General features: G+C 33.9%; 3 protein-coding genes across 3 annotated transcripts; all 3 read right to left on the reverse strand.

The window, feature by feature from the left end:
* Window positions 1-7,802: 7,802 nt before the first annotated feature.
* On the reverse strand, window positions 7,803-8,972 carry LOC145636864 (uncharacterized). Its single transcript, XM_081688402.1, has 2 exons — window positions 8,561-8,972; window positions 7,803-8,464 (listed from the first exon to the last, which is right to left on the reverse strand). Exons 1-2 carry the CDS (start codon window positions 8,970-8,972, stop codon window positions 7,803-7,805), a joined length of 1,074 nt encoding a protein of 357 aa, XP_081544528.1.
* A 2,724-nt stretch (window positions 8,973-11,696) lies between these two features.
* Window positions 11,697-13,313, reverse strand: LOC145636865 (replication protein A 70 kDa DNA-binding subunit B-like). The gene is made up of 8 exons (XM_081688403.1): window positions 13,199-13,313; window positions 12,986-13,088; window positions 12,794-12,878; window positions 12,600-12,676; window positions 12,411-12,528; window positions 12,157-12,323; window positions 11,941-12,061; window positions 11,697-11,831 (listed from the first exon to the last, which is right to left on the reverse strand). The coding sequence occupies exons 1-8, from the start codon at window positions 13,311-13,313 to the stop codon at window positions 11,697-11,699; spliced, it is 921 nt and encodes a 306-aa protein (XP_081544529.1).
* A 9-nt stretch (window positions 13,314-13,322) lies between these two features.
* LOC145636866 (uncharacterized) lies at window positions 13,323-14,687 on the reverse strand. Its single transcript, XM_081688405.1, has 3 exons — window positions 13,872-14,687; window positions 13,531-13,704; window positions 13,323-13,457 (listed from the first exon to the last, which is right to left on the reverse strand). Exons 1-3 carry the CDS (start codon window positions 14,685-14,687, stop codon window positions 13,323-13,325), a joined length of 1,125 nt encoding a protein of 374 aa, XP_081544531.1.
* Window positions 14,688-15,864: the final 1,177 nt, after the last annotated feature.

Here is a 15,864-nt window from a genome sequence, read left to right on the forward strand (position 1 = left end):
GCTATGTACCCTGCGACCAAACCCCGCGCCCACGCGAACTTCCCAGCGCTACTGCCAGGCCGCGGGGCTGACCTGCGCCCGCAGGTTTTGGCGAGTGAACAGTAGCCACGAGGCTTTGTCGATGTCACGTCTTCACTCGTCCCTCTAGCATCGATCATCTTATTGCCACGTCATCGTCTATGATCCAATAGTAATGCATCTTATGTATTTTTTATTTTCTTATTTCTTTTCTTTATTTATCTTTAGATTAGTTTTAGGATAATATAAATACTCTAAGGAATATTATTTTTCCCTTATGCCTTTTTATACTGATTATTTTACGTTTGTTTTAGTTTTCTCTCTAGCCCTAGTTTTTCATGGACAACTCCATGAATTTGTCCTTGAATTTGTTACTTTAATTTAAAGAGGTAATTTTATTTCTTTATTTTAATTATGCTTTCTTTATTATTTCTAGTTTTTTATTATTTATTTCATGTTTGAGTAGTTTATTTCTAGGGTTTGGGAATCCATGTTTATATAATAACTCTTGATTGATATTATTGATATTTTGATTATTGGTTTCTCTAATTGATAGTGTTTTATTGTTAGTCTTGCAACCTGATGAATTGTTTGATTAATTCTTGTTAATAAGAGTTTGAATCGAAAGATCTTACTTTTAGAGGCTTACCTACAATTAGCAATTCTGATTATGTTAGGACCGAACTACATATGTTGAATTGAGAGCGTTAAGACCCGACCGTAGGCTTAATAATTGCTCTAGATAATTGATTGATTGAATTGTTATTGATATTTGATAGATTTAGAACTATAAACGTGGTGAGCCATAACCCTAGGTCTTTTTATTAATTATTTTATCCCTCTTATAATTTAGACTATATTTTTATCTTAATTTCGTGACGTAGTTTAGTTTCTCCATACCTTGAAAGCTAGATTAAATAGCCATCTCTCTGTGGATTCGACCCTACTTACCCTACTACATTGTTAGTTGGTTTGTTAGGAATTTATTTTTGACAGGTGTACGACAACCTATCAAATTTTGGCGTCGTTGCCGGGGAGACGTATAATTTGATTTGACTTTTATTTTTGGTTGAACTAAACTTGTGTATATATTTTTTTTTATTTTTCTTTAAATATATATATATATATATATATATATATATATATATATATATATATATATATATATATATATATATATATATATATATATATATATATATATATATATATATATATATATATATATATATATATATATATATATATATTATTTTGTATATACTTTCTTTTTGTTTTACTCTTATTGTGTTATCATGGAGTGGTATGATTATAGTTCGTATGGAATGAATGGTGTTAATTATCAGGGGCAATATGGTTATAATTCCGGGTATTGTAATGCTAATATTTCTATGTTTGATACATCATATGATTATCAAAATTCCCATAATAATTGCATGAATTCCTATGAAATTTCTTATTACCCTAGTGAGTCTTATATGCGTGATTTCAATTCCTCTTACCAACCTCAAGTGGATAGTTATTCTCAACCCAATTCATCGGAGTGTAGGGAACTTTTTAATATGATGAATGAGTTTATTTTTAATCAGCATGAAGAACTCAATGAATTGATGCATGATTGTCAATGTATTTCAAAATCTATTGAATTACTTGTTGTGCAACAATATACTAACCAACAGGTGATACATGATGATAATGATATTGGTTTTGAGGATTGTATTTCAGTGGAGGAAAGCATTAATTTGACTCATGATATTTTCTCCCCATCAAATGAAAGTACAATAGAGGAGAATAATATCACATCTATCTATGATTCTGATGGTGAAATTTTTTGGAATGATGATATAGAGGTAGTGGAGAAGGAAGAACAACCAATTATCGTGAAGTCCTTGGTTGAGAAACCAATGGTTTTGGATCTTTTGGTAGCCAAAAATTTTGTTGACAAGCTTATTCATGTGGATGAAGTTGAAGGTAAAAACATTTATGTTAAGCCTAACCAATCTCCCCTTCATGTCCCGTTTTCCCATAGGCTTGATCTAGTTCCTTCATTCACTATGTCAAATCCTTCATACTTTCTCAAAATGTCTCCATTTCATGATACGCTTGGTCATGTGGACCTTGATGATTATTCAAAAAGGTCTACATTGCCTAAGGGGCAAGTAGGGGTAAGGTGTATACATTATTTTTCTTTTTATTTTAACTTTTCTTTTTTCGATTATTTTTCTTTTATTTTTTCTAACCCCTTGTATTTCAAGATTTGTGTGCTTGCTATCAAGCCATATGTGGTGCTCAATGATATGTTTGCAGGGGCGTATGATAAGTTACTCAAGGCATTGGATTCTTCCGATTGATGAATTGAGTGGGGTCGTGCGGGACCTTAAAAACCAGCGCTAATTGGGAGGCAACCCAATTTTCTTTCTGTGTTTTTTTTTTCTTCTTCCTTTTTTTTTATTTTAATTTTTTTTTGTTTTTTTTAAATAATAATGCTAATGTGTGTTCTATCTAGTGATGACGTCTTTTGCTAGGTACAAACATAGCTAAGTTCCTTGGCTACGTCGGCTACCCAATTACAACTACCAATTGTGGTGGAGGTGTCTATACCTCTAATGCTCCCTTCGCTTACCCACCCCTTTGTGAGTTGTGTCTCTCCCTTATTTATGCTTTAGTTCCTCTTTGTTCACAATGAGGACAATGTGATGTTTAGCTTGGGGGAGGAAGATTGTCATCATCACTTTGTGCATGTTAGTTGTGTTTAGCTTTTTTATTGCTTTGTAGGTGTTGTATAGTTTGTACCATTCATTAGGAGTGGGAGTTTACATACAATGAAAAACAATGTATTACTTTCTGAGCTTTTTTTAGTTGTTTTGATAGTGCATATTTGTGTCTATTTTTCATATTTTTGACTTTGAACCGTGTGCGGATTTGATTTGATTTGACTCACTTGAGCTTCTTCTAATCTTAGTTATAATTCTAAAATTTAGTCGGTATGTGCTATACATTGCTAACTTGACGAGGGGAAAACTAGGTCGTTATCTAATCTTCCCTCGGTCAAACTAAATTTATAAACACTTAACAAACCTAAATACGAGTATAGAGGCAAGTCAAGGGTCGAACCCAAAGGAACGGTAATGTTCAAGCACTTTCAATTATGCGCCTAAGCTAGGTCGAAGACGAAGGTAAGAGAGAATACTAACAACTAACAAAACAAGTAACCAAGGAAATAAAACACTAGGAACGGGGATCAACAAGTAATCATGTCAATTGCAACAACTTGGGAAGAGCATGCCAATCAAAGGTTGTGAGGACTAAATGATAAGAGCAATCAATAGGAATCAAAGAGCTATCTCCTAATAGTTAAGCTAGGGTTCACTATGAATAACAAACTAAGAGAATCACAATCAAAACCAATTGATAATTGCAATTCCTAAATCAATTGTTCATGTCATTAGCAATTACAATGCAATCTAGCATAATTCTCAAGGACAAATTGAATTACACACATGCAAACCTTCACTAATCACTTTAATCTCAACAATTAATCAACACAATTCCAAAATTAATCACAATTAATCAATCATACAAGTTTCACCCAATTCCTAGCCAACAACTACTCAAACAACATCATCAAATCAACTATCAACTATAGAGAACAAGAATCAACAAAATATCAAGAACAATTACTCTAATCAAACATCAAATATCAAAATCAAACCAAACAAACATCAAATTAAACAAAGCAATTGAATGAGATAGAGTTTAGAAATGCTCATTGATAATTAAGAAGATCTCCAACACAATTGTCACACTTGCATCTTCAATCTCTCAATCACCATTGAAATTCCTCACTTTCTCTCTCTAAAACTACTCCTAATCTAGCCTAATCTAGAGAGAGAAGCTCTCAACCTAAGAGAGAGAAAACTATTCTAAAACTAAAGAATTACATGAATGAAGAATAAAGGAAACCAAAAACTATATAAACAAAAGGAGAAAAGAAGCTTAAAATCGTAAAAGACCCAGAAACCCGCGCCCGTGGAGAAATCGGCCGCGCCCGCGGAGGGAAACGGACACCCCGATAGCCGCGCCCGCGGCCCAAGCCCGCGCCCGCAGGGCCAAGGCCCGCGCCCTCGGGGAGCCCTCGGGACAACCGCGGGTGCTTACTGCCCAAATATGGCAGTTTTGGAGCTGCAGCAACTCCGCGCCCGCGGGTACTGTAGCCCGCGCCCGCGGCAGTTTTCCAGGGCCAACTTCAGAAGGCTGTAACTTCCGATCTAAGAATCATATGATGGCGTGCGACCTATCATTGGAAATCTCTTCAAGTCTAGTTTTCAACCCAACTTGAATCACCCTAATCCAATCTGTAGAACTTGAGATATGACTAAAACAATGCACAAAGGTCCTATTTGATACTTTGCAATCCTTCGTTTTCCTTTGTTTCAAACTCAAATTCAATTCCGAAAAATGCATATTGATCCTAGTGGGTGCTATTTTCAATTACCATGGATATAGATCGCGACGTACCTACAAAAAAAGACAAAGAAACGGAGAAGCAAGAGAAATAGCCGAGAAATGAATAAAATGATAAGAAAGCCATTAAAAGCATGCATTTCTCTAAACAAACACAAAAACACGCGAATCGAGCATTATTCTCTAAAAACACGACATAAACGACTACAAAGGAGCATAGAAATATAAAGAAAACATAGCCTAAAGGTGCCATAAATGGCACGGATCATAACTGCTTGACATTGTATGAATCAATTGAATGGTTTGTGGAAGGATTTGTTGTCCGATATTAAGTATAGCTAGCCAATTCTCTTGTTAGGTCACCTTACTCTGTGTTTGTGTGATTGATGCAATTTGTTATTTAAATGATTTTGGCTTGAAATTTATCCGTAATTTGATTATGATTCACACATGCCGCATATGATAAAGGCCATGTTCTTTAGGTAATCTTCAGATGATATTTAGATAAAATTGTTCCCTTTGCTCACCCATGTTGTTGCCTTGCCCCATTCATTGATTTTAGCTACATTACAAGCCTATTTAGCCCCATTGTTTATTATTCCCAAGTCTAGCTAGCTTGGGGAGCTTATTGATGTGGTGTTGTTGTTTGTCTGTCAAGCTTCAATTTATGTAAAACATGGTGGAATAAAGTTTGAAAAAAAAGGTGTATTTATAGTTGAGAAGTGTTACTTGAAAAAGAAAGAAAAAAAAAGAATAAAAAGCTTGTTTGTATGTACTCATTGAAAAAGCCAAAGAATTAAAAAAAAAAGGCAAAGAAAAAGGAAAAAGAAAGAAAAAGATTATTCATGACGATGTATAGTTGAGTTCAATCTTTGTTCTTTATTATGTTTGGAGAAAGTTGGTGATGTCAATTGGAGAAGAGATCATTATTTGGTCACGTTTATAAATTTTTTTGCTCCCCAAGTTGGCTTCTCTCTCACGTTTTCCTAAATGTTATCCTACCCCTTTACCTTATCCTCATTACAAGCTTATAAAGTCCTTTTGATCGGCATGTGTGTTTTGTGATTGAGTGAACGTTATATCTTGCTATCGTCAAGTTACCCTCTATTGCATCAAATGTTTATACTCTACAAGGTGTGCGGCGACGACCAGCTTGATTGGGAAATTGTTTGTGGCCAAGTTTTGTTACAATTGCGGATCATGATGTTGAGTGGTTTTATTTGTATCCGAGCTAGATTTTGGTCTTAATAACTTTGGTTTGATTGTTTGCTTGAGAGTCAGATTGGTCTTATTCTGGTTCCCTATAAGTATTATTTGTCTCTTTTCTCCATCTTGGGTCTAGTGTTGCTTGGGGACAATCAACGGTTTCGCTTGGGGGAATTTGATGAATCACATTTATATAGGATTTATAGGCACGTTTATGCTAAGTTTATTGTTGCTTTTTAGGTCTTTTTGTTGCTTTTTAGGTTGCAAATGCATAAGTTGTCCATGTTCTGCTCTATTACGCTTTGTTTGTGTTTTCTTAATGTTTCAGGTAGTTTCTACATCTAATTGGACGCTTTCGGAATGGTTTGGAAGAATCGGACAATGAAAGGATAAAAAGTCAATGAATCGAGGTTTCTCAATGAAGGATATGTGTTTGTGGAAGATTAGGTTGAGATTTGTATTAATGAGTTATGAATATAGCATCCACAAGGGTCGTTGTGCACTTTTCGGAATTGAATTTGAGTTAGAAACGAAGAAAAACGATATTTTACAAAAAACTGACCTTTGTCCACTATTTTGATCATAACTTGAGTTTTACATATCGGATTGAAGTGATTCAAATTGCGTTAAAAACTAAACTTGAATAGCTTTCTAATGACAGGTCACACGCTCCAAGAAACCTTTTGAACAGAAGTTATGGCCGTTTTAATTTGTGTTATGTACCCTGTGACCAAACCCCGCGCCCACGCGAACTTCCTAGCGCTACTGCCAGGCCGCGGGGCTGACCCGTGCCCACAAGTTTTGGCGAGTGAACAACAGCCACGAGGCTGTGTCGCTGTCACGTCTTCACTCGTCCCTCTTGCATCGATCATCTTCGTGCCACGTCATCGTCTATGGTCCAATAGTAATGCAGCTTATGTATTTTTTTTCTTATTTCTTTTCTTTATTTATCTTTAGATTAGTTTTAGGATAATATAAATACTCTAAGTGATATTATTTTTTCCTTATGCCTTTTTATACTGATTATTTTACGTTTGTTTTATTTTTCTCTCTAGCCCTAGTTTTTCATGGACAACTCCATGGATTCCTCCATGGATTTGTCCTTGAATTTGTTACTTTAATTTAAAGAGGTAATTTTATTACTTTATTTTAATTATGCTTTCTTTATTATTTCTAGTTTTTATTATTTATTTCATGTTTGAGTAGTTTATTTCTAGGGTTTGGGAATCCATGTTTATATAATAACTCTTGATTGATATTATTGATATTTTGATTATTGGTTTCTCTAATTGATAGTGTTTTATTGTTAATCTTGCAACCTGATGAATTGTTTGATTAATTCTTGTTAATAAGAGTTTGAATCGAAAGATCTTACTTTTAGAGGCTTACCTACAATTAGCAATTCTGATAATGTTAGCGACCGAACTACATATGTTGAATTGAGAGCGTTAAGACCCGACCGTAGGCTTAGCAATTGCTCTAGATAATTGATTGATTGAATTGTTATTGATATTTGATAGATTTAGAACTATAAACATGGTGAACCATAACCCTAGGTCTTTTTATTAATTATTTTATCCCTCTTTTAATTTAGACTATATTTTTATCTCAATTTCGTGACGTAGTTTAGTTTCTCCATACCTTGAAAGCTAGATTAAATAGCCATCTCTCTGTGCATTCGACCCTACTTACCCTACTACATTGTTAGTTGGTTTGTTAGGTCTTTATTTTTGACAGGTGTACGACAACCTATCAGTAAACAAACCGATCTGACCTTTGTATATGTATTTATACAAATATTTAACAGCTTTTACTGTAGAACACACTTCTACGTTTATATGGCAATCATATTTTGCAAGTAAATATGGATTATACAGTATTACCCTCCTATTATCAAGCTGTACATTTCGTACTAAATGTTTTTTTCCATCATCACGACGTCGATATATAGGATATGAGTTGTGACACGTTGATGTTGTCTCTGAAAAGCTTTGGAGGTAATGACTTCTACACTTTCCATTCCACATGCATACATTTCGGGGATTATCATTTCCGCATGGGTCGTGCATCATATGTTTTAACACAGCTTCATAAAGATGAGGATTATGTTCTTGTTAGGGTATTTCTGCACATACATGTTCATCGAATTGATCTGAAGTTCTAATCTTAGCGGATGACTCTAAAATAATAAGAAAATGTGCATGTGGTAATTCTCTCTTTTGAAATTCAATCACATAAACATATGCTACAACCTCGCCAAACAGTTTCTTTTGAACAATGTCTTTTTTTAGTTCTGCTAGTTTTGCATGAAAAACTTGAGCAATTAGATCGAGTCTATTTTGCGCCTCTTCCGTTGACATCAGTTCGTCTGTGATTTCAAGCCATGATGGGTTACAGGTCATGGTTAAGAAAATATCAGGTTTGTCGTAATGATGAACTAAAGCCATTGCGTCAAGATATCTTCGCCGCATATCTTGTGGACCACAAATAAACGATGGAGGGAGAATAAAGCCACGTCCAATATTTGAGCCGTGTAAGATATCGGTATTCAAACTATCGAGAATACCTTGGTAAAGTTCAACTCTAATTGTGTCCTGGTTACGGTGAATAAAATCTAGGCGTGAAGTTTCAATTTTGATGTACATATTAACAATGAAATGCTGTAGTAAACGGCCACATCTCAAAAGAAAGGAAGAATCTTTTATGCGAATCTGTAATCGATAGTAGTAATACTCTCTACAAGAAACCTTTTTCTCAGATCTTGAAGAGTGAATTCCTGCATTAAAAAAAACAACAGGTTGAATTAAAGCTACTATTTTTTTTTGTTACTTAAAAGAACCTTGTTTACACGTAAAGTGGTAAGTAGTTGCACCTTGTTCTTCAACTTCAAGTAGATCGTCAACAATCTGAACCAGAACCTCATTAATTGGAAACGTAGGGCATTCTTGTCGTTTTTTAATACTTGTTTTATATCTGTATATCCGCCGATGCCAACCAGTTTGTCCGTAAGGGAATAAAAGCGGATACTGTAATGGATCATAGCATCCATAATAATGTTGTATGTGATGGTTTACACCTGAGTGTGCACGAACCAAAATATCGCTCTCAAGTGGAGCAGATGAACCAGCATCTTCCAACCAAATTGCTGCAACTTGGGAAGTAGTAGGTGCATTGTGAGTGCGTTGATCTTGATTTCGTTCAGATCGGATTATAATATGACTTGTGTCAGTCATATTAACATCCTTTAGCAAGCGAAAAAATTGGGCATACGGATTTAGCTCCATTAATCGCACTAATTGGTCAATAACATGTGGATCGAGATCTTTAAACATCGATACCCGACGTTAAAACTCGGCGCCTGTGTCGTAGAAATACAGTTATAGGTATCGTGGTTGCTCATCATTTCGATGTATATCATTTATATAATGATAAAATTGTCCTTGAACTCTAAAAGTATAAATACCACGATGTCTTTATGCTAACTCCTTGTTTTTTTTTCACACCCAAAGATGTGAACACTAAAATGTTATTGTATAGAATAATGTATTTGCGGAAACTTTCAGAGCTATTGTCTAACGACAAAATAAGGCTGCGCAGACTATCTGGTATATGGATAGGAGCAAGTCGAATCTCCCCTTGGTTTCAACATAGGTTAATTGTTTCATCTCTGAACATATATATATATATATATATATATATATATATATATATATATATATATATATATATATATATATATATATATATATATATATATATATATTATGTGCAGATTGTTGAAAAGCATAACACGCCATACTTTTAAGAGAAAGAGAAAGAAAACTTCTGGAAGGAGAGAGAAGAAGAAGAAGAAGAAGAGTAGTGTAAAATTAAAGTGACCGATTTAGGACGAAATTGGTCGAGTTTAATTAATGAAAAAGTATGAATTAGTGGGAGTAAAAAGATCAATCTAAAGTTCTATAATATGCCGGTGATATTCGGTCCAGTTTGGCGAGGGAGATGAAGTACAGTAGATGTTTTTTTGTTTTTAATATTAGCCGCTAGATTGTTTATATATATATATATATATATATATATATATATATATATATATATATATATATATATATATACATATATATATATATATATATATATATATACATATATATATACATATATATATATATATATATATATATACATATATATATATATATATATATATATATATATATATATATATATATATATATAGATAGATAGATAGATAGATAGACGATCAGTGTGTGAAATAAGCAGTGGTTGACATTTTTGATGGAATTATTAATAATTTTGCTTGTTCGTATATTGCAGGTTCTGCTTAATATAGTTTTCATTGTTTTTCGTGCTTTTTTTGCCAAACATATTATATGCACATATTGTTTGAAGATTATGCATATACTATATAAAGATTATGCATATTCATATATGCACTTATTAATTTTGCACATTTTGTTTAAAAATTATGCACGTACACTATAAAAATTATGCACATAAAATCCTTCTCATCCTTCTCATTTGTCATGCTTTAAACAGCAGTAAGTGCCTCATGATCAGGTAAATCAGTTAAAGGAAGCATTCTACAAATGGAGGTATAATTGTTTTATGCTCATGCTCAGATCCCTGTGTAAAAGTTAATATGCTTATGTTCAAACACAAATTAACAACAACCAGCAACATGTTCATTCTTTCTATCTTTCCTTACTAGTTGTGGCAGCGCGTGCTACGCACGCGGGCAACAACTTGGTTAGTATATATTTAAGTATTGTTAATTAGGTTTTTTTTTATTTTTTTTATTTTTTTAATCAATTGATGTTTGGCAGTTTTAAGTATTATACAAATAGTTACAAAATATGAAAAAGTTGGGAGAAAAAGAATAGACGTACAAACTGAATATATTATTTTATTTTTACAATACAATTATTGTATTACATAAGTTAAAGCTTGTTGCAGAACAAATATCTAAATTTTGCTAAACATATATATATATATATATAAAGATAAGTACATGTATAAATATAATTTAAAGCTTAAGTTTAGTAAAATTTGCTGACATTTGTTGTAAAAGTTGTTTGTGATTGTGTTCTTCTAATTTCAATTGATAGTAGTTATAGTCGCCAACATCTATGTTGTAAGTTTGCTGAAGAAATTTGAGTGCTTGTCTAGCAGCGTTTTGTTGTGATGGACTAATTCGAATAACTGGTGTCCCAATAAATCGTATAGGACATGGGACATTAGGAAATACTGTTTATATCTATATAAGCTTTTACTTCATCGTTGGTGACATCATATATACCGAATTCTGTTTGAGGTAATCCCAGCTAAAGTAGTATATCGTGTAGAATTATTTTGATATTTGTTTCCAGGACTCTCCGTGGTTCATCCATTATATGCTAGTTAAGAACTTAGTATTTTAATGTGAGCTAATGAATTTTTTACGTATGAAGTGAATTTGCAGTAGCTGTTGTTTTGAGAGAAAATCTCAGTTTCTATATCTATTTATAGGCATACTTTAAAAACCTTGTACTGAACTTTTATTACGTATTGAGATTCAAACACGCGTGTCAAAACAAAAAATGTTTTACAGTACACATGTCAGACACGTATTATGTTTTATGTATACTGCACAAGTGCCTATAGTGTAAATTGTACAATTTACACGTGTGTGTGTGGGTGTGTATTCATTTCTAATTTATTTTTAAATCCTATGTGCTTAGAATATATTATATTAATTCTATGTATTTGGTATCCCAATAAATTGTACAGGATTGATTATGTTGTAGAGTAAAGCATTAAAATATGATAAATACGTAAAACAAAAGGTTATTTAATGTGAATCTACATGTAAAAATACATATGTATTCAAACAAACATTATTTATTATACATTTTAAAGTTGAAATTGTCTAAGGAAACAAAGTTTGTACTAAAAACGTGAAATTATACACAAACATACGTTCATAAACACGACTGAAAATTGTTATACATCTAAGCTTCAATTATGCGTTTAGCTTTCCAGCGAAGCTGTTGAAATCCTTTTCCCAACATGTACGTGGTCATCTCCATGGTAAGCTCCCTGTCTTTCAACGCCGCAATGCAGCTGTCTACAAGAGATCTATGTTCCTGTAATTGTGTAAAAAATGATTAATGTTTCTCGTAAGTTTGTTTGTAGCTTTGAACTTAATATAAATTGTAATTGTTAGGTAATAGAAATAAGTTAAATCATACGTACTTGTAGTGTCAGCGTAGCTATGTGATTAGCATCATCATTTATCAGTTGTTCAGCAAGATGACCAAAAAGTGTAATCGGTATGTCGCCACTATCATCAGCAAAAGTGATATGCAGTACAGTTCTACAATGCGTATAATTACACATGATTATATAGTTAACAGAATAAAGAAAAGCAGTGATTGTATGCTATGTTATTATTAGTGATTTATCAATTACCGTGGTTCGGACGTCCCTACATGCGGGGAGCTAAATGCACGACAGTTAAATATCGATCCCTTTTCAACGTCACATCGTTTGCTACAGACATTGCAGGCATTGTATACTATATTGTTTTTGTTTGTGATGTCAATAACGCGTCCAACGATCCGCAGTGTTTTTCCAGACTTGTACAAAAAAAAGCATGATATAGTTATACAAAACATTATATTGTTCACTCTAATTTGTGTAGTGAAACATATTATGTAATTTACCTCTTGTTCAGATAATTGTGAAACTGGAATCATTAATTCAGGTTGCTGCGAGTTTTCTGCTGCTGCGGCTGCGAATAAATTTTTAAGGATTCGAATTTCATCCTTATTATTTTCCGCCCTATAAAGGAACATTGTTAGGTAGGTAAAAATTAGTACTTAAATAGAACTAGTTTGAGAAGTTCTGTTTACCAATCTCGCAGAAGCTGTGCTTCCGGATTACTTGGGTTAATTTTCATTGTAGAAGCGAAGGTTGTGTTGAATGAACCCTATGTAAACATATGTGCAAAAGATAATTAATGAAGTCGTACTCATTATTTTATAAATATTTGTTAATGTTGTATACCATCGAAAGTTGATGCTTTGACGCGAGAAACTTCTATTACAGGCATTGTGTCTATAATGTCAGCAACAGCAACAGCTTCATGTGTAATCAAACTATTCCACATTGATAATTTAATACGGTTCATGCTGGCAAAAATAGAAGAAATTAAATGTTCAATAAGCATAGATTTAATTAAGTTAAAGAACATACGTATTGGAAAACCAATTTATATTAATATAGTGTATACACATACTTGGAATCTATTATCTCAATCCTACGCACGTCATTAGGCAGCCCAGATATCTTAGAGCGAATGGTTTCTGTATCATGTATGTGAATAGCAATTCCAATGATATCTAGGAAAAAAGTAAAACAAAAAAATTAATCATATGTCAATTAATTTAGATGTAGTCACTATGCACACACAGTAATTACAACATTTTAATATATAGTAAGTAATATTTACCTATTCGATCGGATCTGCCAACAAGATCCAAAACCTGGTTAAGTGGGACAAAGTATGAGCATGGTTCAAACTGTTGTTGTGTTTCACAGACTCGTGTTGCAGAATTGATTGTCATCTGATACAACTATTGTTCTCCAGTAAACATTTCAAGTGTACGAGTTATGATAGAGTTGGTAATGTTGTATTCTTTTTCCTCAAGAAGAAGATTACGAAATAATTCAATATCTCGTTCAAAGATCACAACCTTCATTTGTGTATTCTGGCAATTTCAATATTAAATAATCGTTAAATATGTTAAGATAATAATATTCTATAAGTTGTATATAATATACCTCTGCGTCTTCAAAAATCAGCTGCTGTAAATTTGTTGTGCCGCTGCGGGATTTTTTAGGTGGGTGCTTCTTTATTAGTTTAGCGGTCACAGTAAAGTTTCTACTCTGGTCTGTCAGTCTGGCGAGGGTAAGTCGTTGAGTAGCCATTATGTTGTTCTGCACTATAATTTGAACCTGTCATCAATGCATTGTCAGTACACGTTATGAGCAATAAAATAGCAACAACATCGTATAATGTAAAGTAAAAGAAAAAAATAAGTGTGTTAACCTTCTGCTAATACCGTATATTTAAAAAAAATGGTTTACAATATTCCAGCGCACCTTAAGATCTCATAACATACAACATTTTTAATTCTTTTCCATCCATCTAATTCATCTGTAGTGGGCTTTATCAATATCTGAACATGTTTACTTTTCTTAGCACGAGACAATGCAGCGTATAACTGACCATGAGAGAAAACTGGTTGTGGTAAATATATGCCAACTCTATCAAGTGTTTGACCTTGAGACTTGTTGATGGTCATTGCAAAGCTCAGATTGATTGGAAATTGCTTGCGGGTAAATCCGAATGGGTACTTATCCGTAGCTGAAGGCTGCAACGGGATTCGAGGTATAAAAACTCGTTCGCCACAATGATGTCCAACAATAATTTCAGCATCAATAACATTAGGGAAAAATTCTTTGCATACTAATCTTGTTCCGTTGCATAAGCCTGATGTCGGGTCTATATTTCGAAGTAAAATTATTGGACTGCCTACCTTCAAAGTTAAATGATGAGGCGGAAGACCGGACGGACAAAGGCTGTTGAGAAATTCAGTTGGGTATTGTTCGCTCGAGTCGTCTGTGCATCCGTCAAAACTTCTGTACTCGTAAGCTTTTCCTGGCTGTTGTTGAACTAATAGAGAGTTTATTGTTGCAGCATGTTCATTTTTGGGGGTTAAAATAGCTCTATTTGTTGCAAAGAATGATTCAGAAGTCGTATTCGCTATATCAGGGTAGATACTATTTACCAAGAGATGTAGAGATGACTGTTCATTGTAGTATGGAATAACTAACGGCTTGGGTAGCTCTATATTTTTCCCATCTTCATAAGGAGGCGTGCCATTTCCGATTTGCAACACAAAGTTACAAAAAGGTAGGTCGTTGATTGCTCCCATGTTTTGTATTAAGTGGATTTTTTGGAGCTCATGCCATAAAGGAGACATCACAAAACTCGTTGCAACAACTTCACGCAGACTTCCTTTTGGTACGACAGGTAATACTTGTCGGAAATCATCACCCCATATACAACAACCTTTCCCCCAAATTTTTGTTGATTCGAACAAACATCTTGTAGCAATATGTCAAAGTATTCAATCGTTTGACGCTTTGCCATTGGCGCTTCATCCCATACAATAAGTCTTGCAAGACGAGTTGTCCTAGAGAACTTTGTTTAGAAATACTAAGGCTTGGAATCTCGTCAACATCAAGAGGGATTTTGAACCGAGAATTTGCAGTTCTACCTCCAGACAAGTCCGATGCAGCAATTCCAGAACTCGCAACTGCTAAAGCAATCATACCCTTTGCTCTTACATTAGCAAGTAATGTAGAATATAAGAAAGTCTTTCCAGTGCCACCAGGCCCATCTACGAAGAAAGCAGCTGGTTTATTATTTAACACTTTATTGTAGATAGTGTTGTACGCAAGTTTTTGTTCATCATTAAGCAACTCAACTACATTTATTTCTTCTAGACGTATAGGCATCTGAAGTTCTTCCTCAATTTCTTTCATTCCTATTTCCAAGTCGTCTTCTTTGAGTTCTTGTAAGCCAAAATTGTAAGTATCAAAAGACTTTTCCATCGATTCAACTAGGTAACAAATTCTTTTCACAGTTAGTTTGCGAGCCTTTTTTTTTGTCGGTAGGGAAATTATGATTGTAATCTTCAGCGAGATATTGGTAATATTTATCCCACAAACTGTTAGGGTCTTCAGGGTTGCGGTGTACTAACAATGTAGCAAATAGCCGTCGCAAGGCAAATGGCATCTGACTTTGACAAGCTTCTTGTAGGCACTTGTATATAGTGTCATCTGCTTCAAGTAAACCTCGTTGGAATGCTGCTTCTCGAAATGAAGAATATCTTATGTTGTTGAAGGTCAGCAAATAATCAAAAGAGGTTGGACCACAAATGCATGCAAGCAATAGCCGCAAATAAAAGCGTTCACCTTCTGAGGGATGCGCATGTACAATACGGCCAATCGCAACAGCTTTCGATCGACGTCGTTGCCAGAATTTTTCCCTTTTTTTTTGGATGCCATGTGTAATGTTGAGGAAATTCCTGGTACAATAATGTACGC

This window comes from Chenopodium album, chromosome 6 (genome assembly GCF_948465745.1).
Source record: "Chenopodium album chromosome 6, dcCheAlbu1.1, whole genome shotgun sequence".
Classification (NCBI taxonomy): domain Eukaryota; kingdom Viridiplantae; phylum Streptophyta; class Magnoliopsida; order Caryophyllales; family Amaranthaceae; genus Chenopodium; species Chenopodium album.